The sequence below is a fragment of the Hyla sarda genome, chromosome 5, assembly GCF_029499605.1.
Source record: "Hyla sarda isolate aHylSar1 chromosome 5, aHylSar1.hap1, whole genome shotgun sequence".
In the NCBI taxonomy this organism is placed as follows: Eukaryota; Metazoa; Chordata; class Amphibia; order Anura; family Hylidae; genus Hyla; species Hyla sarda.
Window position 1 is genome coordinate 366,309,212 of NC_079193.1, and position 26,210 is coordinate 366,335,421.

The 26,210-nt window shown below is 45.2% G+C and overlaps 1 protein-coding gene across 2 annotated transcripts in view; it reads left to right on the forward strand.

Annotated features, from left to right (window-relative positions):
* Positions 1–26,210, forward strand: part of TG (thyroglobulin) — a 249,246-nt gene that overhangs the window by 217,143 nt on the left and 5,893 nt on the right. For both annotated transcript variants that reach the window (XM_056522788.1, XM_056522789.1), the window contains exon 39: positions 23,965–24,105. In XM_056522788.1, coding sequence (XP_056378763.1) covers positions 23,965–24,105 — 141 coding nt within the window. The remainder of the gene's footprint in view (positions 1–23,964; positions 24,106–26,210) is intronic.

Here is a 26,210-nt window from a genome sequence, read left to right on the forward strand (position 1 = left end):
TGGACCACTCTTCCTTTACAAACTGCTCAGGTCTCTCTTATTGGAAAGGAGCCTTTTCCCAACAGCAATTTTAAGCATCTCTCCACAGGTGATCAATGGGATTTAGATCTGGACTCATTGCTGCCACTTCAGGACTCTCCAGCACTTTGTTGCCATCCATTTCTGGGGGATTTTTGACGTATGTTTGAGGTCATTGTCCTGCTGGAAGACCCAAGATCTCGGACGCACACCCAGCTTTCTAACACTGGGCAGTACAGTGCGACCCAAAATCCATTGGTAATCCTCAGATTTCATGATGTCTTGTACACATTCATGGCCCCCAGTGCCAGAGGCAGCAAAACAACCCCAAAACATAATTGATAGAGATGAGCGAATTCACAGTAAATTCGATTCGTCACAAACTTCTCGGCTCGGCAGTTGATGACTTATCCTGCATGAATTAGTTCAGCTTTCAGGTGCTCCGGTGGGCTGGAAAAGGTGGATACAGTCCTAGGAAAGAGTCTCCTAGGACTGTATCCACCTTTTCCAGCCCACCGGAGCACCTGAAGGCTGAACTAATTTACGCAGGATAAGTAATCAACTGCCGAGCCGAGAAGTTCATGACGAATTGAATTTACTGTAAATTCGCTCATCTCTAATCATTGGTACTGTGTTCTTTTCTTTGTAGGCCTCATTCCGTTTTTGGTAAACAGTAGAATGATGGGCTTTACCAAAAAGCTCTATCTTGGTCTCATCTGTCCACAAGACTTTCCCAGAAGGATTTTGACTTACTCAAGTTCATTTTGGCAAAATGTAGTCTTGCTTTTTTATGTCTCTGTGTCAGCAGTGGGGTCCTCCTGGGTCTCCTCCATAGTGGGGTCCTCCTGGGTCTCCTGCCATAGAGTTTCATTTCATTTAAATGTTGGCGGATAGTTCGCGCTGACACTGATGCTCCCTGAGCCTGCAGGACAGCTTGGATATCTTTGGAACTTGTTTGGGGCTGCTTATCCACCATCCGGACTATCCTGCATTGACACCTTTCATCAATTTTTCTCTTCCTTCCACGCCCAGGGAGATTAGCTACAGTGCCATGGGTTTCAAACTTCTTGATAATGTTGCGCACTGTGGACAAATCTAGATCTCTGGAGATGGAATTGTAACCTTGAGATTGTTGATATTTTTCCACTATTTTGGTTCTCAAGTCCTCAGACAGTTCTCTTCTACTCTTTCTGTTGTCCATGCTTAGCGTGGCACACACAGACAGGCAATGCAAAGACTAAGTGAACTTCTCTCCTTTTTATCTGCTTTCAGGTGCTTGAAACAATCTTATTTTTTCCACAATTTTGAAAGGGTGCCAATAATTTTGTCCAGCCCATTTTTGGAGTTTGGTGACATTATGTCCAATTTGCTTTTTTTCCTCCCTTTTTTGGTTTAGTTCCAATACGCACAAAGGGAATAAACATGTGTATAGCAAAACATGTGTTACTGCAATCCTTTTCTGTGAGAAATACTTCATTTTCTTGAAAAATGTCAGGGGTGCCAACATTTACGGCCATCACTGTAACTAGCTTCACTGTAGTAGTAGGTAGAACTTGTGAGGAAGGACCCTCTAAGTACATGATTGGCAGTAAAAACGTATGTGGGAGAATGTTACAGATTTTCTGAAGGGGTGACTTAGACATGATGTGTTAGCCCAGTGTTTTCCAACCAGGGTGCCTCAAACTGTTGCAAAACTACAACTCCCAGTATGCTCAGACAGCCTTTGGCTGAATAACTTAAATCAGTGTTTCAAAAGCAGTGTGCCTCCAGCTGTTGCAAAACTAAAACTTCCAGCAGGCCCGGACAGCCAGGCTGTCCGGGCCTGCTGGAAGTTGTAGTTTTGCAACAGCTGGAGGCACACTGCTTTTGAAACACTGATCTATGTTATAAAATATTCCTGAAATCTTGCAGTTCCCATTCTGTCCACTAGGCCTAAAACTAAGCTGAAACTTCGTGTCCTGTACAGATCACTGCCCAGTTGTCTCCTCCTTATCATTACAGACAGGATTACAGTGAGAGGTGACACCAGTGTATAGACTTACAGATATACTTAAATATGTAAATGGAAAACAAGAAACAATGTCTGGTACCTGATGAAGGAGAGTTGTGTCCCTGAAACATGTTATAGTTAGACAAATAAAAAAGATTGAAGCTTTTTTCCTTTTCCCTATATGTTGCCACCAGTAGAAAGATAAGACAGAATCTACCACCATTCACAATATCTGATGTTCACAGTTCAATCTCCCTTTCCCTACGAAATGACCTCTGAAAAGGTCACAGAGCATACCCAGTAACCTTTCCCACTTACGTAAATGGGACAGCTCCTGTCAATTTTTGCCTAATTGTTGTTGTAAACCATATCTCTAAATGCTAGGAAAAACAGCTCAGGCAAGATGGCTGCCCACAAAAATTAAAGGAGTACTCCGCCCCTAGACATCTTATCCCCCCTCCAAAGGATAGGGGATAATATGTCTGTTTGTGAGGGTCCCGCTGCTGTTACACCCACAATCTCTTCTGCGGCACCTTAGTCATGCGGTTCACGGAGCGAACTTTGCTCCGTACCGGATGACCAGCGATGCGGCGCTGGAGGCTCATGACATCACAGCCACAGCCGTCACGAGGGGGCGTCGCGTGATGTCACGTGGTGTGGGCGTGGCATGATGTCAAAAGGAGGCATGACCGCAACATCACTATCCTCCGGCTTGCTGCAGGGAGATCTCAGGGGTCCCAGCTGCGGTCAGACATCTTATCCCTATCCTTTGGATAGGGGATAAGATGTCTAGGGGCGGAGTACCCCTTTAAATTCCTTTTTAAACAGACACATTTTGTAAAATGTCTCTTGCAATAAAATATAAAATACTAAGTAATAGTCAAATCAGAAAAATAAGAAAAAAAGAAGAAAAAAAATATTTAAAAAACAAAACAAAATATATATATATATATATATATATATATAAATAACAAAAAAAAAACATTATTAGTCATAAAAATTGTAAAAGAATATAAACAAAACTTGCATAGCATAAAACTTTAGAAAGAATAACTAAGTATCACTCAGATGATTTCTGCGCGGTGCCCATAACAAACAATGTTAATGTGTTTAGATTAGAATCTACCAAGGACGACATGCGAGTTTCTTTTGGCAGGATCTGGAATTCTTGTTCCCGGTGATCGCTGGCGGACATTGCAGATGTTTTCAGAGGAATATTTTGGCTTTTTGGGAGAGAAAAACTGACAATGTAAATAGATGTTCTGAAGCAGAGGCTCTCCGTCTGTATTTGGGGTCCTCAATATTAGTTTATAGTCAGTACCTTGCCTACTCTTTCTGCCAGTCAAACAATGCAGATCGCCAGACAAATTAACATTGTAAATGCTTATTATTTTAGGCAACAGTGTATTCACCATTTCCTACACAGAAGACATAAAATATACATTATATATATATATATATATATATATATATATATATATATGTATATAAAGCTGAACAAAATATATATATATTTTTTGTACACACATAAACAGAATATGCCGATAATGCCCCGCCCTGCCTCCCCGGCCAGAGACCACCACCGCCACCACCACCACCGCCGCTGCCCCATTGCCTCCCCCATCCCCGGTTTTATAATTACCTGTTCCCGGGGTCCGCGCTACTTCTGGCTCTTGCGACGTCCTGCGTGCTGCGCTGCATGGTGCAATGACGAGTGACGTCCTCAATGCGACGTCCCCATCAGGGCACACAGTGACAGCGCAGGACACCGCCGGAGCCAGAAGTGGGTCGGCCCCCGGGCCCCAGGAACATGTCATTATAAAACCGGGGATGGGGGAGGCAATGGGGGCAGCGGCGGTGGTGGTTGGACTAGGGAGGACCCCAGGACAAGCAGGGGGAGATAATCTGGCGCCTGCTTTAAATCATTGAACTGCAGCGGCTTCTGCGGGGCCAGGTGGGGGGAAATAGCCGATAACTTATACCAGAATATCTGTATAAGTTATCGGCTATCGGCCTGAAAGGTCACAGTTTATTGGTATCGGCCCAAAAAATTGATAACGGTCCATCCCTACTCGTGATAGCTCTGTGTTACAAAAAAGAAAATAATTTCCCTTGTAGTATTCAGCAACTAATAAGTACTGGAAGGATTAAGATTTTTTTTTATAGAAGTAATTTACAAATCTGTTTAACTTTCTGGAACCAGTTGATAAAAAAAAAAAAAAAAAGTTTTCCACCGGAGTACCTCTTTAACCATATGTTGGCTATGCGGTGTGTACAGAGTGTCGTCTATTAGTGATGAGTAGTGTTGGGCGCGAATATTCGCATTTCGAATTTTTATCGCGAATATCGCAAATTCACGAATTCGACCAATTAGAATGATGCAAATACACTTGTCAGAGGTTATCAACAACATCCCTAGCAACCAATAGGAAAGTTGCCCCCTCCCCCTCACTGTTTTCTTCCTCCAATACACGAATATGCGAATATAACGAATACGCAAAAATTCGCAAATATAGGATGAATATTCGTCTATATATTCGCGAAATATTGCAAATTCGAATATGGGCAATGCCGCTCATCACTAGTGATGAGCGGCATTGCCCATATTCGAATTTGCGATATTTTGCGAATATATAGAAGAACATGAAAAGAAGGAATATGCAAATATTCACATATGCAGGAAAAAAAACTAATATTCGCAATTTCGAATATGTAGCGAATATATTCGCATTATTCCTGAATTTGCGATAAAAATTAGAAATGCGAATATTCACGCCCAACACTATCGTCTATTTACACCATGTGTGTTTTGAACGTATTGTTATATCTACAATACTGGTTTTGTTATATTCAGTATTTTGTTTTCCTTCCTGTATTACATGATTTGGACACTGGGTGTTAGAAACTATCTTCACATTTATTTCATTTACTTCACTAATTATATTTTCATGTCTGATTAGGTGACAGATGGCTATGGATACAATGTGGATATTTGCATTGTTATCTATTTTGTCTTTGTTACTGTTATGTTCATCTTTCAAGCACATTTGAGGCGACGATCACATGTTAGTCCCGCCTGTGTGGGCGGAGTTCTAACCTAATCTGTCCGGGTGTCTTACCTGGCGGTGGGAGGAGATCTCCGCCTATGTTGAGTGGACGGATTCTGGGTATGTGTAATACGACTAAGGCGGCTACTCCCACCGAAACGCGTCATTCCTTGGTTCGTGCATGCTGTGTTCTGTGATCCTGTCCATGAATTAATAAAGCAGCGTTTTTATTCCGTGACTGTGGTGCTGGAATTTCTCTTTGTTCCTGTCTTCTCATATTTTTTATACTATAAACTCCAGCTAGCCATACCTGCCCCCCCCCTTATTATGTGCTAGGTCCTTCCCAATAACTGCCCCCCACCCCATTATATGAATCAGAGCCATTTATCAGCTTTCCATAATCTGCAAAGAAATGAAGCGGTCTGCTCTGCACAAACGACCTCCAAATGCACACCTGCGCAATTGGACGCGCCTGTCCCGCCCCAGCTTCACAAGAGCAATCCAAAAGAAAAGATCTCCGGCGCTGGAAATGCACTTAAAACTTGCTTAATTTGCTTGACAGGAGTCACAGTACAGGTAAGGAACGCTGACGCATTTCGCACTCACAGGTGCTTAATCGTAGACTTCTATGATTAAAGGGGTTATCCAGGAAAAAAACTTTTTTTTATATATCAACTGGCTCCAGAAAGTTAAACAGATTTATAAATTATTTCTATAAAAAAAAATCTTAATCCTTTCAGTACTTATGAGCTTCTGAAGTTAAGGTTGTTCTTTTCTGTCTAAGTGCTCTCTGAGGACACGTGTCTCAGGAACCGCCCAGTTTAGAAGCAAATCCCCATAGCAAACCTCATCTAAAAGAAAAGATCTCCGGCGCTGGAAATGCACTTAAAACTTGCTTTATTTGCTTGACAGGAGTCACAGTACAGGTAAGGAACGCTGACGCATTTCGCACTCACAGGTGCTTAACCCCTTAAGGACCAGGCCATTTTATACCTTAAGGACCGGAGCGTTTTTTGCAATTCTGACCACTGTCACTTTAAACATTAATAACTCTGGAATGCTTTTAGTTATTATTCTGATTCCGAGATTGTTTTTTCGTGACATATTCTACTTTAACATAGTGGTAAAATTTTATGGTAACTTGCATCCTTTCTTGGTGAAAAATCCCAAAATTTGACGAAAAAATTGAAAATTTTGCATTTTTCTAACTTTGAAGCTCTCTGCTTGTAAGGAAAATGGATATTCAAAATAAAAAAAAATTTGATTCACATATACAATAAGTCTACTTTATGATTGCATCATAAAATTTACGTGTTTTTACTTTTGGAAGACACCAGAGGGCTTCAAAGTTCAGCAGCAATTTTCCAAATTTTCACAAAATTTTCAAACTCAATATTTTTCAGGGACCAGTTCAGGTTTGGAGTGGATTTGAAGAGTCTTCATATTAGAAATACCCCATAAATGACCCCATTATAAAAACTACACCCCCCAAAGTATTCAAAATTACATTCAGTAAGCGTTTTAACCCTTTAGATGTTTCACAGGAATAGCAGCAAAGTGAAGGAGAAAATTCAAAATCTTCATTTTTTTCACTTGCATGTTCTTGTAGACCCAATTTTTGAATGTTTGCAAGGGGTAGAAGGAGAAAATTTTTACTTGTGTTTGTAGCCCAATTCCTCTCGAGTAAGCGCATACCTCATATGTCTATGTAAAGTGTTCGGCGGGCGCAGTAGAGGGCTCAGAAGCGAAGGAGCGACAAGGGGATTTTAGAGAGTACGTTTTTCTGAAATGGTTTTTGGGGGGCATGTTGCATTTAGGAAGCCCCTATGGTGCCAGAACAGCTAAAACCCCCCACATGCCATACCATTTTGGAAACTAGACCCCTTGAGGAACGTAACAAGGAATTAAGTGAGCCTCAATACCTCACAGGGGTTTCACGACTTTTGCAAATGTAAAAAAAAAAAAAATTATCTAAAGTGCTTGGTTTCCCAAAAATTTTACATTTTTACAAAGGGTTAAAGCAGAAAATACCCCTCAAAATTTGAAGCCCAATTTCTCCCGATTCAGAAAACACCCCATATGGGGGTGAAAAGTGCTCTGCTGGCGCACTACAGGTCTCGGAAGAGAAGGAGTCACATTTGGCTTTTTTGAAGCAAATTTTGCTCTGGGGGCATGCTGCATTTAGGAAGCCCCTATGGTGCCAGGACAGCTAAAAAACCCCACATGGCATACCATTTTGGAAACTAGACCCCTCGGGGAACGTAACAAGGGGTAAAGTGAACCTTAATACCCCACAGGGGTTTCACGACTTTGGCATATGTAAAAAAAAAATAATAAATTTTACCTAAAATGCTTGGTTTCCCAAATATTTTACATTTTTACAAAGGGTTAAAGCAGAAAATACCCCCCAAAATTTGAAGCCCAATTTCTCCCAATTCAGAAAACACCCCATATGGGGGTGAAAAGTGCTCTGCTGGCGCACTACAGGTCTCAGAAGAGAAGGAGTCACATTTGGCTTTTTTGAAGCAAATTTTGCTCTGGGGGCATGCTGCATTTAGGAAGCCCCTATGGTGCCAGGGCAGCTAAAAAAAAACCACATGGCATACCATTTTGGAAACTAGACCCCTCGGGGAACGTAACAAGGGGTAAAGTGAACCTTAATACCCCACAGGGGTTTCACGACTTTGGCATATGTAAAAAAAAAATAATAAATTTTACCTAAAATGCTTTGTTTCCCAAAAATTTTACATTTTTACAAAGGGTTAAAGCAGAAAATACCCCCCAAAATTTGAAGCCCAATTTCTCTCGATTCAGAAAACACCCCATATGGGGGTTAAAAGTGCTCTGCTGGCGCACTACAGGTCTCAGAAGAGAAGGAGTCACATTTGGCTTTTTTGAAGCAAATTTTGCTATGGGGGCATGCTGCATTTAGGAAGCCCCTATGGTGCCAGGACAGCTAAAAAAACCCACATGGCATACCATTTTGGAAACTAGACCCCTCGGGGAACGTAACAAGGGGTAAAGTGAACCTTAATACCCCACAGGGGTTTCACGACTTTGGCATATGTAAAAAAAAAATAATACATTTTACCTAAAATGGTTGGTTTCCCAAAAATTTTACATTTTTGCAAAGGGTTAAAGCAGAAAATACCCCCCAAAATTTGAAGCCCAATTTCTACCGATTCAGAAAACACCCTATATGGGGGTGAAAAGTGCTCTGCTGGCGCACTACTGGTCTCAGAAGAGAAGGAGTTACAAATTTTGCTCTGGGGGCATGCCACATTTAGGAAGCCCCTATGGGGCCAGGACAGTAAAAAAAAAAACACATGGCATACCATTTTGGAAACTAGACCCCTTGGGGAACGTAACAGTGTTACAGTGAGTACTTACACCTCACAGGTTTTTTGAACAGTGGGCTGTAAAAGTGAAAAATTAGATTTTTTTGCACTATATTGATAGTGTTACCCCAAATGTTTCAATTTCACATTGGGTAATAGGGCAAAAGGCCCCCAAAATTTGTAGAGCAATTTTGTCTGAGAAAAAAAATACCCCATATGTGGATGTAAATTGCTCTGTGGACGCACTACAATGCTCAGAATAGAAGGAGTGAAAATTTTGTTGTAATTGAAGTCGGGGGTCATGTGCATTTATAAAGCCCCCAACAGAAAAAAAAAAAAAAACACATGTGACACCATTTTAGAAACTTCACCCCTCAATGAACGTAACAAGGGGTACAGCGGGAAATAACATCTCACAGGTTTTTTTTGAAAAGTGGGCGATAAATTGAAAAATTTGATTTTTTTACAGTAAAATGCTGGGGTTACCCAATTATTAACATAATATGAGAAATTGGGTTACAAATTTTGGAGGGCTTTTCCCCCTGACTATAAAAATACATCCACATATGGGGTAACATGCTGGGCGGGCGCACAACAAGGCTCAGAAGTCATAGAGGTCACTTTGTATTTGTAGAGGTTACATACATTCCGAGCAAAATACAAAAATGAAACACCCACATGTGACACCATTACAGAAAGTACCTCCCCTGAGGAATGGGTATAGGGGTAATTTTTAATGCACAGGTGTTTCCTAAATTTATTTTCCAGGAATGGATGAAGGGTAGCTTTTGAAAATTGCAATTTTCAACCTATGTTCTGCTTCATCTTTCTGGGAACAACTAACATGTGACTCCGAATTGTCGCCTGAAAATACGACAGAGCTCAGTGAGAACTCTTCGCATTTGAGGCGGATGTTTGTTACGGACCTAACAGTTACATACATTCAGAGGAAAATACAAGAAAGGAACACCCACATGTGAGAATACTACAAACAGTACACCCCCTAGGGAAGGTGTATAGGGTGAAGTGGAGATTTGGAACAGACGGGTGTTCCCTTCATTTATTTTCCAGGAATGGATGAAGAGTACTATGGGGGGAAGAAAATTGCAATTTTAGTACTGATATGCCAATTATTTTCCCAGAATGATGACCCAGAGTACAGCCAAAAGTAAAAATGATGCCCGCCCCAAACCCTATACTCTGAATCATCATTCTGGGAAGGGGATGTGTGGGGCCGTCCCTATTCTGTTACCTCAAATGCGCAACCCGCTCAGGTGGGGAGAGAGAGTGTTGCGCATTTGAGGCAACTGCAAACCTCCAATGCTGTTGACTCTGTGTCCCATGACCCATTTTTTAGGGGGAAGAAGAAAAAAAAAAGATATTGGGCTATTGGGAAAAAGGTTTTGTTTTTTGGGGGTGTGTTTTGGTTTAAAATTTGGAAGTCAATGTACCCTGGACTGGTACATTGGAGCCGAATTCTGGGGAATGAAAATTAGGGCAAAGGATGGAAAATTTAGTACTCCATGGAAGTGTGATACTCCCTGAAGCAGCCTATGCAGAGGCCCGGATGATCGGGGCAAGTGTCACATTGAGTGGTGGTGTCCCTCCGTCTCCCCTTCTTGTGACACACTCTGCATTTCTTCTGGGTTCGTCCCGTCCTTCCAGTGTTGGGGATCACACCAGGAAAGTGTTGGCCGGGGACGATCCGGGGACCTAAAGTTCCAGAGGTGCTCTGACCCTCTCTTTGGCGGTCACCATAGATGAGGGCCTTTAGAACTACCTCTTGAAACTCCAGGTATGTCCCTGTGTTGCCAGCGTTCTGGTACAGTATAAAAGAGTTGTACATGGCAACCTGTACCATGTAGACCGCAACCTTTTTATACCATACGCGTGTTTTCCGCATGGCGTTATATGGCTTGAGGACTTGATCAGAAAGATCAACTCCCCCCATATACCGATTGTAGTCCAGAATACAATCGGGCTTGAGGACCGGTCCCACGGTACCTCGCACAGGGACAGGGGTGCTGCCATTCCCATGAATTGTGGTGAGCATAAGGACATCCCTCTTGTCCTTATACCGGACCAACAATAGGTACTCATGGGAAAAGGCACGGGACTCACCCCGGGGGATAGGAGCATGTAGGGGATGGGGCGGAAGGCCTCTTTGATTCTTCCGGACTGTCCCACAAGCGACCGTGGATCTGGCGGCGAGGGACGTGAAGAGAGGGATACTAGTATAAAAGTTATCCACGTAAAGGTGGTAACCTTTATCTAGCAATGGGTGCAAAAGGCCCCAAACGATTTTCCCGCTAACACCCAGAGTGGGGGGACATTCTGGGGGTTCAAAACGGGAATCTCGTCCCTCATACACTATAAACTTGCAAGTGTACCCGGAGGTACTCTCGCAAAGTTTATACATCTTCACGCCATACCGCGCCCGCTTGGTTGGGATGTATTGCCGGAAGCTGAGTCTCCCCTTGAAGCTGATGAGAGACTCATCAATAGAGACCTCCCGCCCCGGGACATAGGCCTCCCAAAATCTGGCCCCGAAGTGATTGATGACCGGCCTGATTTTATACAGGCGGTCATACGCGGAATCAGTTCGGGGGGGACATGCCGCATTATCAGCATAATGCAAACATCTCCGAATGGCCTCGAACCGGGAGCATGCCATGGCCATACTGTAGAGGGGTGTCTGGTAAAAGACGTCCCCACTCCAATATTGCCTGACACTGGGTTTTTTAACTATACCCATATGCAGCGCGAGGCCCCAAAAGGTCCTCATTTCGGCTGCATCGACTGGAGTCCAGCCGCCGGGTCTAGCTAAAAGTGAGACCGGGTTAGCGGCGACGAACTGTTGGGCGTACAGATTCGTCTGTGTAACCATCAAATTAACAAAGTCGTCACTGAAAAAATTACCGAAAAAGTCCTTTTCAGTGAACCCGGCGATGTTAATTTTGATTCCTGAGTCAAACTCAGAAATCACAGGCTCGTGGTCCGCTGGCTCAGCCCAGTCAAGTTCTCCGGTACGATGTACCAGTGATCTTGGCAGGGGGGCTTCACTAGTATGAGCGCCAGGGGGACTCATACTAGCATGGGGCACAGGGTCAAGGGCAGAGGAGGTTTGCGGCACCGCACGGCGGCGTCTCCGCCGCCTTGGTGGCTCATCATCAGAACTAGATGATGAGGAGGACGATGAAATAAGGAAGGTGGGGTCTTCATCGTCCTCTGAGCCGCTCTCGGTGTCGGAGGCAATTAGGTCATATGCCTCCTCCGCCGAAAACACTCTGCGGGCCATTTCCCTACTCTAATGTGGATACGGGGGGTGTGTGTGTGTGTGGGGGGGGGAAACTTTATTGGTGTGTGTGCTGCGTGTGGTGTGGTGCGATATTACCTCCCTAACCCGCCCTAACCCTCCCTAACCTAACCTAACCTAACTAACCCGCCCTAACAGAAAAGAATATAAAATAAAAAGGAGCCTTTTTAAAAAAAAAGGGGGGGACTTCTAGCGCAAAAAAGCCCTGCGCCAAAAAAAAAGCGTTTATCTAATCAGTGGTGTGCGCACTGATTAGCGCTTGTGGCGGCAGGGGGCGCAGAAGTCAGTGGGGGGTCTGGCCACTGACCCCCACACAAAAAAAAACAGAAAAAAAAAAAAACGCTTTACCCCGAAAAAAATGCACCCACCTGAACCCCCCAAAAAAACGCTGATCAGTGATAAATCACAGACAGCGGCGGGACAGGCTGCACACACAGGTACGGTCCGTCCGCACAGTACACGCCTGCTACTGGTGGCACGGACCGCCTATGGGTGCAAAAAATAAACCGCGTTAACCGAAAAAAGTGCCTGTACCACAAAAAAACGCTGATCAGTGATAAATCACCGACAGCGGTGAGGCACGCCGCACACACACAGGTAAGGTCCGGCCACACAGTACACGCCTGCTACTGGTGGCACGGACCGCCTATGGGTGCAAAAACACGCTAGAAAACCAGAAAAAAAGCGCCGGCACCACAAAAAAAAAACGCTGATCAGTACTACGGGACTGATCAGCGGCGGGTGGGCTTTAACAAACGGTGGCGGACCGCTCTTTTATAACTAAGAGGGTCCGCACACACGCTTAGTGAAAAAAAAAAAAAAAAAAAGATCTGCACCAAAAAAAAAAAAGGCTGGCGGCAGACCGCAGCGACCCAGCAGGGCCGGGGTCACGCAGCTAAAGGTGCTACGGACCCACGGACACCCACTGAAGTACGCTGAAAAAAAGACAAAAAAAAACTTTTTTTTTTTAACCCTAACCTGTCCCTACCTAATCTAAAGCTATCCCTGGCGATTTCTGTGCCAAGGGGCCACAGAAAGGGGGCAAGGGGCACTTTTTTTGGACTCAGGGGATGGTGGGCAGCACGGGGCTCCGTCCTGCACACCAGTTCTATGTGGAATGGTGGGCAGAACGGAGCAACGTGCTCCTAGCCCCCACCATCCCCTCCCATTACTATGTGATTGGTGTGGCCACTTTGGCCACCCAATCACAACTGTACTGAGGGGGTGGCCACAATGCCAGCCCCCAGTACAGCATGGATGGTGATTGGTGGTGTATACTACACCACCAGTCACCATCTATATCCGGGTCACAGGGTCACACGTGACCCTGATGACCCGGAACTGCTGCAGAACGCCGGTAAGTAGTTACCGGCGTCCTGCAGCGATCGCAGGTATAGGAGGTCCTCCGGACCTCCTCCTGCACACTGCCGGGATGTCTGTTGATAGAAATCAGCAGATATCCGGCTCCGATCCCCGCCCGGCGAGCGGCGGGGAACGGAATCGCAGCGCATTGCTCGTCTGAATTGACGAGCAATGCGCTGCGATCGACGACATGGGGGGGCATAATGACCCCCCTCGGCGTTATGCCGCGATGCCTGCTGAACGATTTCAGCAGGCATCGGGCACCGGCTCCCCTCCGGCTAGCGGTGGGGGGCTGGGAATGGACAGGACGTACTCCTACGTCCTCGGTCCTTAAGGACTCGGAAACGGGGGCGTAGGAGTACGTCCATTGTCCTTAAGGGGTTAATCGTAGACTTCTATGATTAAAGGGGTTATCCAGGAAAAAAACTTTTTTTTTATATATCAACTGGCTCCAGAAAGTTAAACAGATTTATAAATTATTTCTATTAAAAAAAATCTTAATCCTTTCAGTACTTATGAGCTTCTGGAGTTAAGGTTGTTCTTTTCTGTCTAAATGCTCTCTGATGACACGTGTCTCGGGAACCGCCCAGTTTAGAAGCAAATCCCCATAGCGAACCTCATCTAAACTGGGCGGTTCCCGAGACACGTGTCATCAGAGAGCACTTAGACAGAAAAGAACAACCATAACTTCAGAAGCTCATAAGTACTGAAAGGATTAAGATTTTTTTAATAGAAGTCATTTACAAATCTGTTTAACTTTCTGGAGCCAGTTTATATATAAAATAAAAGTTTTTTCCTGGAATACCCCTTTAACCCCTTAAGGACGCAGGACGTAAATGTACGTCCTGGTGAGGTGGTACTTAACGCACCAGGACGTACATTTACGTCCTAAGCATAACCGCGGGCATCGGAGCGATGCCCGTGTCATGCGCGGCTGATCCCGGCTGCTGATCGCAGCCAGGGACCCGCCGGCAATGGCCGACGCCCGCGATCTCGCGGGCGTCCGCCATTAACCCCTCAGGTGCCGGGATCAATACAGATCCCGGCATCTGCGGGAGTTCGCGATTTAAATGAACGATCATTCATAACGCCGCACGGAGGTCCTCTCACCTTCCTCCGTGCGGCTCCCGGCGTCTCCTGCTCTGGTCTGTGATCGAGCAGACCAGAGCAGGAGATGACCGAAAACACTGATCTGTTCTATGTCCTATACATAGAACAGATCAGTATTAGCAATCATGGTATTGCTATGAATAGTCCCCTATGGGGACTATTCAAGTGTAAAAAAAAATGTAAAAAAATGTAAAAGTAAAAGTAAAAAAAAATGTGAAAAATCCCCTCCCCCAATAAAAAAGTAAAACGTCCGTTTTTTCCTATTTTACCCCCAAAAAGCGTAAAAAACATTTTTTATAGACATATTTGGTATCGCCGCGTGCGTAAATGTCCGAACTATTAAAATAAAATGTTAATGATCCCGTACGGTGAACGGCGTGAACAAAAAAAAATAAAAAAAGTCCAAAATTCCTACTTTTTTAATACATTTTATTAAAAAAAAAAATTATAAAAAGTGTATTAAAAGTTTTTTATATGCAAATATGGTATCATGGCGCAAAAAATGAGCCCCCATACCGCCGCTTATACGGAAAAATAAAAAAGTTAGAGGTCATCAAAATAAAGGGATTATAAACGTACTAATTTGGTTAAAAAGTTTGTGATTTTTTTTTAAGCGCAACAATAATAGAAAAGTATGTAATAATGGGTATCATTTTAATCGTATTGACCCTAAGAATAAAGAACACATGTAATTTTTTCCATAAATTGTACGGCGTGAAAACAAAACCTTCCAAAATTAGCAAAATTGCGTTTTTCGTTTTAATTTCCCCACAAAAATAGTGTTTTTTGGTTGCACCATACATTTTATGGTATAATGAGTTATGTCATTACAAAGGACAACTGGTCACGCAAAAAACAAGCCCTCATACTAGTCTGTGGATGAAAATATAAAAGAGTTATGATTTTTAGAAGGCGAGGAGGAAAAAATGAAAACTTAAAAATTTAATTGTCAGAGTCCTTAAGGCCAAAATGGGCTGAGTCCTTAATAGTGTTGCTCACGAATATTTGCAATTCGAATATTATCCGCGAATATCGCATATTCGCGAATTCGCGAATTTCGCGAATATAGCGCTATATATTCGTAATTATGAATATTCGTTTTTTTTTTTTTTTTTTTTCTTCACAGTACACATCACAGTGATCATCCCTCTCTGCTTCCAGCTTGTGTGGTGTAAAGAAGGCTGTAATACTACTGTGTGAGACTGGTGTGCAACAATTCGCATATGCGAACATTTGCATATGCTAAATTTCGCATATGCGCATTTTTGCGTACGCTAATTTTGTATATGCTATTATTCACATATGTAATTTTCGCATACGCGGATTTTCGCATATGCGAAAATAAAACGGGACTATAACGAGTATGCGAATAGTTGCGAATATATGACGAATATTCGTCCATATATTCGCGAATATTCGCGAATTCGAATATGGCCTATGCCGCTCAACACTAGTCCTTAAGGGGTTAAGCACCTGTGAGTGTGAAAAGCTGTGCTGTTACTCCTGTCCTGTTACTCCTGTCAAGCAAATAAAGCAAGTTTTCAGTGCAATTCCAGTTCCAGACATCTTTTCTTGTAGCTTTCCATAATCATTATAGAAGTCTTCCAATAATTATAAAATCATAGATCAGTCTTTGGGTTCCTCCAGCTGTTGCATCAGCATCCTGGCTGGAAAACACTTGCATGCTGGGAGTTGTAGTCAACAGCCGGTGAGTGACACAATGGAGATCACTATAGATAAAGCTTATTCATCAGGAATGTCCCGTGTACTACATAGCATGATGGGAATGAGGAAGTCTTGTGACCTTTACCATAAAACAGTGGTCTTCAACCTGCAGACCTCCAGAGGTTGCAAAACTACAATTCCCAGCATGCCCGGACAGCCGTTGGCTGTCCGGGCATGCTGGGAGTTGTAGTTTTGAAACATCTGGAGGTCCGCGGGTTGAAGACCACTGCCATAAAAGAATGTAATTATTCACGTACGATATCAAAAGCATAAAAAACACCGCCCATTCCGTGTAATAAAACATGACAGATATATAGCGTTGAACGCCCGCATGAACCTCCTATGCAGCCAGTTCTGTCCAGCGCCCGGCCAAATGTGCCTGCTCCTCATCCAAAAATAATACGAGTTAGATGAAGAACTCCTGATCCTAAACACGAGAGGAGCGTCTGTTTTACTTCCTTTTTGTTACGCCATGTGAAAGTGTAAAAATACCTCTTCATCGTTCTTCTGGAGAGGAGCTTGAATTTCGTTCAAATTCTTTCCCTTAAAGGGGTAGTCCAGTGGTGAAAAACGTATCCCCTATCCTAAGGATAGGGGATCAGTTTGAGATCGCGGGGGGTCCGACCGCTGGGGCCCCCTGTGATCTCTCTGTACGGGGGCCAGGCTCTCCTGCCAGATACCGAGTGTCGACCTCCGCACGAAGCGGCGGCTGACACGCCCCCTCAATATATCTCAATGGCAGAGCCGGAGATTGGCGAAGGCAGCGCTTCGGCTCTGCCATAGAGTTGTATTGAGGGGGCGTGTCGGCCGCCGCTTCGTGCGGAGGTCGACACGCCCCCTTCCCGCGGGCTGTCAGGGCTCCGTACAGGAGATCGCAGGGGGCCCCAACGGTCGGACCCCCCGCGATCTGCAACTTATCCCCTATCCTTAGGATAGGGGATAAGTTGTTCACCAATGGTTCACCACTGGATTACTCCTTTAAAGGGGTACTCTGGTAGAAATGTATTTTTATTTATTTTTTTATCAACTGGTGCCAGAAAGTTAAACAGATTTGTAAATTACTTCTATTAAAAAAAAAAAAAAAATCTTTATCCTTCCAGTACTTATTAGTGGCTGTATATTACAGAGTAAGTTCTTTTGTTTTTGGATTTTTTTTTTATTCTGTCCATCTGTCCACAGTGCTCTCTGCTGACACCTCTTGTATCAGGAACTGTCCAGAGCAGGATAGGTTTGCTATGGGGATTTGCTCCTGTTCTGAACAGTTCCTGATACGGACAGAGGTGTCAGCAGAGAGCACTGTGGACAGGGAAGAAAAGAAAAAAAGAAATCTTAAAACAAAAAGAACTTTCTCTGTAATATACAGCCGCTAATAAGTACTGGAAGAATAAAGATTTTTTTTTTTTATTAGAAGTCATTTACAAATCTGTTTAACTTTCTGGCTCCAGATGATTAAAAAAAAATAAAATGTTTTCCACCGGAGTACCCCTTAAAGGGGAATGCTCGGAGCCAGAGGCCGTGATCATGACGTAACGCCCACGCCTCTCGTGACATCACTCCCCCTCCATTCATGTCTATGGGATGGGGTGTGTCATTCGACACGCCCCATCCCATAGACATGAATGGAGGGAGCGTGGTGTCACAACACGAGGGGGCGTGGTCGTGAAGTTACGACCACTGCTGCAGGAACCCGGCATTTGTTTAGAACACCGGGTACTGCGGGAGATCGCGGGGGCCCCCAGCAGCGGGGCCATGGCAAGCAGACAAATCTGTTTAACTTTCTGTCACCAGTTGATTTTAAAACAAAAATTAGATTTCCACCGGAGCACCGCTTTAAAACTCCTTAACGACGCAGGACGTATATTTACGTCCTGCGCCGGCTCCCGCGATATGAAGCGGGGTCGCGCCGCGATCCCGCATCATACCGCGTCAGTCCTGGCGCTCATCAACGGCCGGGACCCGCGGCTAATACCACACATCGCCGATCGCGGCAATGTGCGGTATTAACCCTTTAGAAGCGGCGGTCAAAGCTGACCGCCGCTTCTAAGGTGAAAGTGAAACTATCCCGGCTAGTCATTCGGGCTGTTCGGGACCGCCGCGGTGAAATTGCGGCGTCACGAACAGCGTGCAGGACACCGGGAGGGCTCTTACCTGCCTCCTCGGCGTCCGATCGACGAATGACTGCTCCGTGCCGGAGATCCAGGCAGGAGCAATCAAGTGCCGATAACACTGATCGCTGCCATGGTAACCCATGGCAGGGATCTGTGCAATGAATCAAAGGGTGCAGTGCTATAGCCCTCTATGAGGGCTATAACACTGCAAAAAAAAAAAGTGTAAAAAAAAAAGTTTAAATATGTATTAACCCTTTCCTGAACAAAAGTTCAAAACACCCCCCTTTTCCCATAATAAAAAATTAAACATGTAAATAAAAATAAATATAAACATATGTGGTATCGCCGCGTGCGTAAATGTCCGAACTATTTCAAAGTCCGAAAAAAATTTCAAAGTCCAAAATAGTGTATTTTTGGTCACATTCCAAACCATAAAAAATGAATAAAAAGGGATCAAAAAGTCCGATCAAAACAAAAATGGTACCGATAAAAACTTCAGATCACGGCGCAAAAAATGAGTCCTCATACGTATGGGCCTACAGAATAAAGATAAGGTGTCATTTTTACCGAAAAATGTACTGCGTAAAAACGGAAGCCCCAAAAATTGACAAAATAGTGTTTTTTCTTCAATTTTGTCGCACAATGATTTTTTTCCCCGTTTCGCTGTACATTTTTGGGTAAAATGACTGATGTCATTACAAAGTAGAATTGGTGGCGCAAAAAATAAGAATAAGAACATAGAATTTTAGGTGAAAAACTGAAAGAGTTATGATTTTTTAAAGGTAAGGAGGAATAATGTCAAATGAAAAAATGGAAAAACCCTGAGTCCTTAAGGGGTTAAGCATAAGTTATTTGGCTTCTTGGAAGATCGGTCAATCTGTCATACTTACCTGTACTTAAAGAGAACCTGTCATGAAACCATGTTTTCTAGACTAACGCAGATTATATTCCCTAACTACTCCTAACACCCCTCCTGTCCTTAAAGGGGTACTCCGTCCCTGGCATCTTATCCCCTATCCAAAGGATAGGGGATAAGATGTCAGATCGCCGGGGTCCCGCTGCTGGGAACCCCTGGGATCGCCGCTGCGGCACCCCGCCATCATTACTGCACAGAGCGAGTTCGCTCTGTGCGTAATGACGGACGATACAGGGGCCGGAGCAGCGTGATGTCATGGCTCCGCCCCTCATGACATCACGGCCCGTCCCCTTAATGCAAGTCTATGGCAGGGGGCGTAACGACCGCCGCGCCCCCTCCCATAGACTTGTATTGACGGGGGTGGGCCGTGACGTCACGAGGTGCGGAGCCGTGACGTAACGGTGCTCCGGCCCCTGTATCGTCCGTCATTACGTGCAGAGCGATCTCGCTCTGTGCAGTAATGATAGCGGGGTGCTGCAGCAGCGATCCCCGGGGTCCCCAGCAGCGGGACTGCGGCGATCTGACATCTTATCCCCTATCCTTTGGATAGGGGATAAGATGTCTAGGGGCGGAGTACCCCTTCTACAAAGTATCTACAAAGTTTTTCTACCTTTGACAATTTGGATCTATAGATCTCTAGATTATGAAAGTGGTCTCACACTGTGGCCCTCCAGATGTTGCAAAACTTCAACTCCCAGCATGCCCGGACAGCCAACGGCTGTCCGGGCATGCTGGGAGTTGAAGTTTTGCAACATCTGGAGGGCCACAGTTTGAGACCACTGGGCTATGACAAGTCTTTTTTGTCTATGACATTGTAGGTCTGTGGAGCTGACTTCATTGACTCGGGGTTATGTCAGGTTTTTCCAGGGCCGGCTCTGTCTATAGACAAAATAGTCAGCCGCCTAGAGAGCACTCATAATGGGGGCACCACTCTGCCTGCAGCAATACAGTTAGCCAACATCTGAAGCCCCCTCCCATCCAGCATCCAGCAAAACCCCATCACTCCAGTAGTAAGGAGATTACATGAGGAGGGGGTTTGTTACAGTGTGTGACCCCAGTAGTAAGGAGATTATATGTGGAGGAGGTTTGTTACAGTGTGTCACCCCAGTAGTAAGGAGATTACATGAGGAGGAGGTTTGTTACAGTGTGTCACCCCAGTAGTAAGGAGAATACATGAGGAGGTTAGTTACAGTGTGTCACTCCAGTAGTAAGGAGATTACATGAGGAGGAGGTTAGTTACAGTGTGTCACCCCAGTAGTAAGGAGATTACATGAGGAGGAGGTTTGTTACAGTGTGTCACCCCAGTAGTAAGGAGATTATATGTGGAGGAGGTTTGTAACAGTGTGTCACCCCAGTAGTAAGGAGATTACATGAGGAGGAGGTTTGTTACAGTGTGTCACCCCAGTAGTAAGGAGAATACATGAGGAGGTTAGTTACAGTGTGTCACTCCAGTAGTAAGGAGATTACATGAGGAGGAGGTTAGTTACAGTGTGTCACCCCAGTAGTAAGGAGATTACATGAGGAGGAGGTTTGTTACAGTGTGTCACCCCAGTAGTAAGGAGAATACATGAGGAGGTTAGTTACAGTGTGTCACTCCAGTAGTAAGGAGATTACATGAGGAGGAGGTTAGTTACAGTGTGTCACCCCAGTAGTAAGGAGATTACATGAGGAGGAGGTTTGTTACAGTGTGTCACCCCAGTAGTAAGGAGATTATATGTGGAGGAGGTTTGTTACAGTGTGTCACTCCAGTAGTAAGGAGATTACACGAGAAGGAGGTTGTTACAGTGTGTCACCCCAGTAGTAAGGAGATTACATGAGGAGGAGGTTTGTTACAGTGTGTCACCCCAGTAGTAAGGAGATTACATGAGGAGGGGGTTTGTTACAGTGTGTTACCCCAGTAGTAAGGAGAATACATGAGGAGGAGGTTTGTTACAGTGTGTTACCCCAGTAGGAAGGAGAATACATGAGGAGGAGGTTTGTTACAGTGTGTCACCCCAGTAGTATGGAGATTACATGAGGAGGAGCTTTGTTACAGTGTGTCACCCCAGTAGTGAGGAGATTACATGAGGAGTAGGTTTGTTACAGTGTGTCACCCCAGTAGTAAGAGGATTACAGTAGTAAGGAGATTACACGAGGGGGGGGGGGGTTTGTTACAGTGTGTCACCCCAGTAGTAAGAGGATTACATGAGGGGGGGGGGGTTTGTTACAGTGTGTCACCCCAGTAGTAAGGTTGGGCGTGTCACAGGGAGCAGCCAATGGGCGGCAAAATTCCTTGCACCAGACCTGGTTTTTCTATCCGTGACATTGTTGGTCTGTGGAGCTGTTTTTATTTTTGGCTACAAACGATCACATTTTTCTCCTCGCTGTGTGACCTGGATTATGTAGATTTTGCGCCAGTACTGAAGCAGATACATAAAAATAGGCTTTTGGTTCCAAATGGAGAAGTGTCTGTTTTTGGTTACAGATCCTCTTTTTGGAGGGGATTCTCAGCTGACGGCACAATGGAAGCCATGAAACCCCACAATTCCCTGTCTCAGACCGTGTTATTAATCTGAGGAGGAGAAACACTTTAACAAGAAATATAGAGACCCCCTTCATTTATGTATTAGGGGACCAGGGCCGGCTCTGCCTATAGGCAAAATAGGCAGCCATCTGGAGCGCCCTCTTGATGGGTGCGTACTCTGCTTTAGTGTGTCACCCCAGTAGTAAAGAGATTACATGAGGAGGAGGTTTGTTACAGTGTGTCACCCCAGTAGTAAAGAGATTACATGAGGAGGGGGTTGTTACAGTGTGTCACCCCAGTAGTAAAGAGATTACATGAGGAGGGGGTTTGTTACAATGTGTCACCCCAGTAGTAAGGTAATTGCATGAGGAGGAGGTTTGTTACAATGTGTCACCCCAGTAGTAAGGAGATTACATGAGGAGGAGGTTTGTTCAAGTGTGTCACCCCAGTAGTAAGGAGATTACATGAGGAGAAGGTTTGTTACAGTGTGTCACCCCAGTAGTAAGGAGATTATATGTGGAGGAGGTTTGTTACAGTGTGTCACCCCAGTAGTAAGGAGAATACATGAGGAGGTTAGTTACAGTGTGTCACTCCAGTAGTAAGGAGATTACATGAGGAGGAGGTTTGTTACAGTGTGTCACCCCAGTAGTAAGGAGATTACATGAGGAGGAGGTTTGTTACAGTGTGTCACCCCAGTAGTAAGGAGATTATATGTGGAGGAGGTTTGTTACAGTGTGTCACCCCAGTAGTAAGGAGAATACATGAGGAGGTTAGTTACAGTGTGTCACTTCAGTAGTAAGGAGATTACATGAGGAGGAGGTTTGTTACAGTGTGTCACCCCAGTAGTAAGGAGATTACATGAGGAGGAGGTTTGTTACAGTGTGTCACCCCAGTAGTAAGGAGATTATATGTGGAGGAGGATTGTTACAGTGTGTCACTCTAGTAGTAAGGAGATTACATGAGAAGGAGGTTGTTACAGTGTGTCACCCCAGTAGTAAGGAGATTACATGAGGAGGAGGTTTGTTACAGTGTGTCACCCCAGTAGTAAGGAGATTACATGAGGAGGGGGTTTGTTACAGTGTGTTACCCCAGTAGTAAGGAGAATACATGAGGAGGAGGTTTGTTACAGTGTGTCACCCCAGTAGTATGGAGATTACATGAGGAGGAGCTTTGTTACAGTGTGTCACCCCAGTAGTGAGGAGATTACATGAGGAGGAGGTTTGTTACAGTGTGTCACCCCAGTAGTAAAAGGATTACAGTAGTAAGGAGATTACACGATGGGGGGGGGGTTTGTTACAGTGTGTCACCCCAGTAGTAAGAGGATTACATGAGGGGGGGGGGTTTGTTACAGTGTGTCACCCCAGTAGTAAGGTTGGGCGTGTCACAGGGAGCAGCCAATGGGCGGCAAAATTCCTTGCACCAGACCTGGTTTTTCTATCCGTGACATTGTTGGTCTGTGGAGCTGTTTTTATTTTTGGCTACAAACGATCACATTTTTCTCCTCGCTGTGTGACCTGGATTATGTAGATTTTGCGCCAGTACTGAAGCAGATACATAAAAATAGGCTTTTGGTTCCAAATGGAGAAGTGTCTGTTTTTGGTTACAGATCCTCTTTTTGGAGGGGATTCTCAGCTGACGGCACAATGGAAGCCATGAAACCCCACAATTCCCTATCTCAGACCGTGTTATTAATCTGAGGAGGAGAAACACTTTAACAAGAAATATAGAGACCCCCTTCATTTATGTATTAGGGGACCAGGGCCGGCTCTGCCTATAGGCAAAATAGGCAGCCATCTGGAGCGCCCTCTTGATGGGTGCGCTACTCTGCTTTAGTGTGTCACCCCAGTAGTAAAGAGATTACATGAGGAGGGGGTTTGTTACAATGTGTCACCCCCCATGAGGAGGAGGTTTGTTACAGTGTGTCACCCCAGTAGTAAAGAGATTACATGAGGAGGGGGTTTGTTACAGTGTGTCACCCCAGTAGTAAAGAGATTACATGAGGAGGAGGCTTGTTAGAGTGTGTCACCCCAGTAGTAAAGAGATTACATGAGGAGGAGGTTTGTTACAGTGTGTCACCCCAGTAGTAAAGCGATTACATGAGGAGGAGGTTTGTTACAGTGTGTCACCCCAGTAGTAAGGAGATTTTATGTGGAGGAGGTTTGTTTCTGTGTGTCACCCCAGTAGTAAGGAAATTACATGAGGAAAAAGTTTGTTACAGTATGTCACCCCAGTATTAAGGTAGGGCATGTTTAAAGGCGGACCAATGGGTGGAGTCAAGGGGCGGCAAAATTAGCTTTTACCTAGGGTGGCAAAAATCCGGATTTGGGACCCTGTATAACATTTGGATACATCAGCTCACGCCATTGTGATGCCCGGCCCCTGGAGATCAGGCTTATAGACGAAGCCGGAAACAATACAATATAATGTGTTACCCTGAATATGTATAGACATAATGATAGAATCCTCCAGGCAGGGAATGCTCTTCATGTTCTTATCCTCATGTCATTGCTTTGTGTCTGTGTTTATTTCAGCTCCAGTCTGGATCTGCCAGAAGATATCATGTACGCTTTCGGGATTCCCTTCCATTCAAACTATAGGAGTCAGTTTTCTATGGAAGAACAGAATCTTTCCTTACAGGTTATGCAATACCTGGCCAACTTTGTAAGAACAGGGTATGTATTGTATGGTATATGGTAAAGAACAGCGGTCTCCAAACTGTGGCCCACAAAATTTTGCAAAACTACACCTTCCAGCATGCCCAGACAGTCGATGACCACAGTTTGTAGAAAAGAAAGGACGGCCCCACACAGGAAACTGCCATTTCCCAGGGTTTTTAGGTGGAAATAGAGAGTGTTTGTAGGGGAAAATAGGGAGAGGTTTCTGTGTGGTGCCACCCTTTTTAGGGCGAGTAACAATTGCCAAGAAGGGAATTGACAATGTGAGAGTAGGGCCTTACAGGGGAAGTCTTTTACCCCCCACCGGTTACAATGGACCATACGTTGTTCCCTTCCACCGTTCCTGCTCCTCCTGTCAGATGACTAGAAAAACCGCCCATCTCGTGAAACCTTGCCTGTGCTCCACTGCGCCCCTCCTCCTCCTCCAGTTCAGCCCACACAGGGCTCATGTGGCCGTGAGATGTAGACACCAAGTCTCCAGTGCCCTGACCAGCCATCGTTTCCAACACGTGTTGTGGTAGATGAAGCAGTGGAATGACGTTAATTCCGTAATCCTGGCGACTGACTAATAATGTTGCTTCCTAAAAGGGCCTGAGCAAACGGCAAATGTCACGTATGAGCTGCCACTGGTTGACATTGAAGTTACACAAGGGAGTCCCCCTATCCACTTGGATCATCAAGAAATCGGTGATGTCTTTTTTCTGTTCGTATAGTCGGTCCAACATATGGATGGCAGAATTTCAACGTGTGGAAAGTTGCAAATCGGACTATGTTGGTGGATACCGTTCTGACGCTGCAGCTCAAGGAGGGTGTGCTTTGTGGTGTACGAGTGGCTGAAATGCATGCAAAGTTTCCTTCCCATTGTTAGGATGTCTTGCAGATTGGTGGAACACTTCAGGAACCGCTTGACAACCAGATTGAACATGTGTGCCATGCAGGGCGCATGTCTCAGGCTTCCTTGTTGCAGCGCAGACAAGATGTTCTTCCCGCTGTCGGTCACCATGGTTCCCATTTCCAGTTTTCGTGGAGTAAGCCATGATTCGATTCCTTGATGAATGACTTTTAGCAGTTCCTCCCCTGTGTGACTCTGTTCCCCAAGGCAAACCATGTGAAGAACAGCATGACAGCGCCGTGCCCTGCACACATGGTTTGCTGGAGGGGCACTGAGACTTGTCTGTGCAGTGGAGGCTAAGGACATGGTGGAGGATGAGGAGGCGGAGTCACACACTGTCACAGGACCAACGGAGATTCTGGAGCGACAGAAGATGGGTATGACACACAGCTCCCTTTTGCTGAGGTGGTGGATCCTTGGCTGGCTGAAACAGGGAGCGGATGGCCACTGGGTGATGCAGCAGGCTGGACCACCACATCGGAGCCACGGTTCTCCCAGGCCACTTCATGGTGATGCTGCATATGTTGAAGCAGGGCTGTGGTGCCAACATTGGGACCCTGGCCACACTTCACCTTCTGCCGACACATCTTGCATGTGGCCATGTTAACCTCCTCCAGATGCTTGATGAAAAACAGCACACACCGCTGAGTAGCTGATTTTCCCACCAACAGTACGCACTAATTGACTGCTACTGCTGCTGACTCCAGGAACCCCTGTTTCATTACCTCCCAGGAAGGTAGGCTGCCGCGAAGCAGGTGTTCTACCCCGGGCACGTTTGGCTCCAGACTTTCCACTTCTGCCACCATGCTGACTGCCAACCATGCTACCACCTTGCTGGCTCAGCTGCTGCCTCACTAGCAACCTGCAGCCCTCTTCTCCTGATGATGATGAGCCCCTTCTGCACGCAGCTCCCAAGTGCGATCGGCTTCATCATGATTGAGTTATGTCTGCACGTCACTTATGTCCTCCTCAGGTTCCTCAACAGTGTCTGCTTCAGGAGCCTGAATGATCGCAACACCACCTCCCACGCCACTCTCCTCATCATTACTTGCCTGCCTTGCGGAGAAAGCGGCAGATGTCTCCACCACTTCTTGGCTGGGAAGTAGCTGCTTACTGTGCTCTAGATCGTCCTCACTAAATAGTGGAGCTGAACCCACAGCATAAGATACTTCTATGGGGGAGGGAACAGCATAGGACAGAGGCAGTGGGA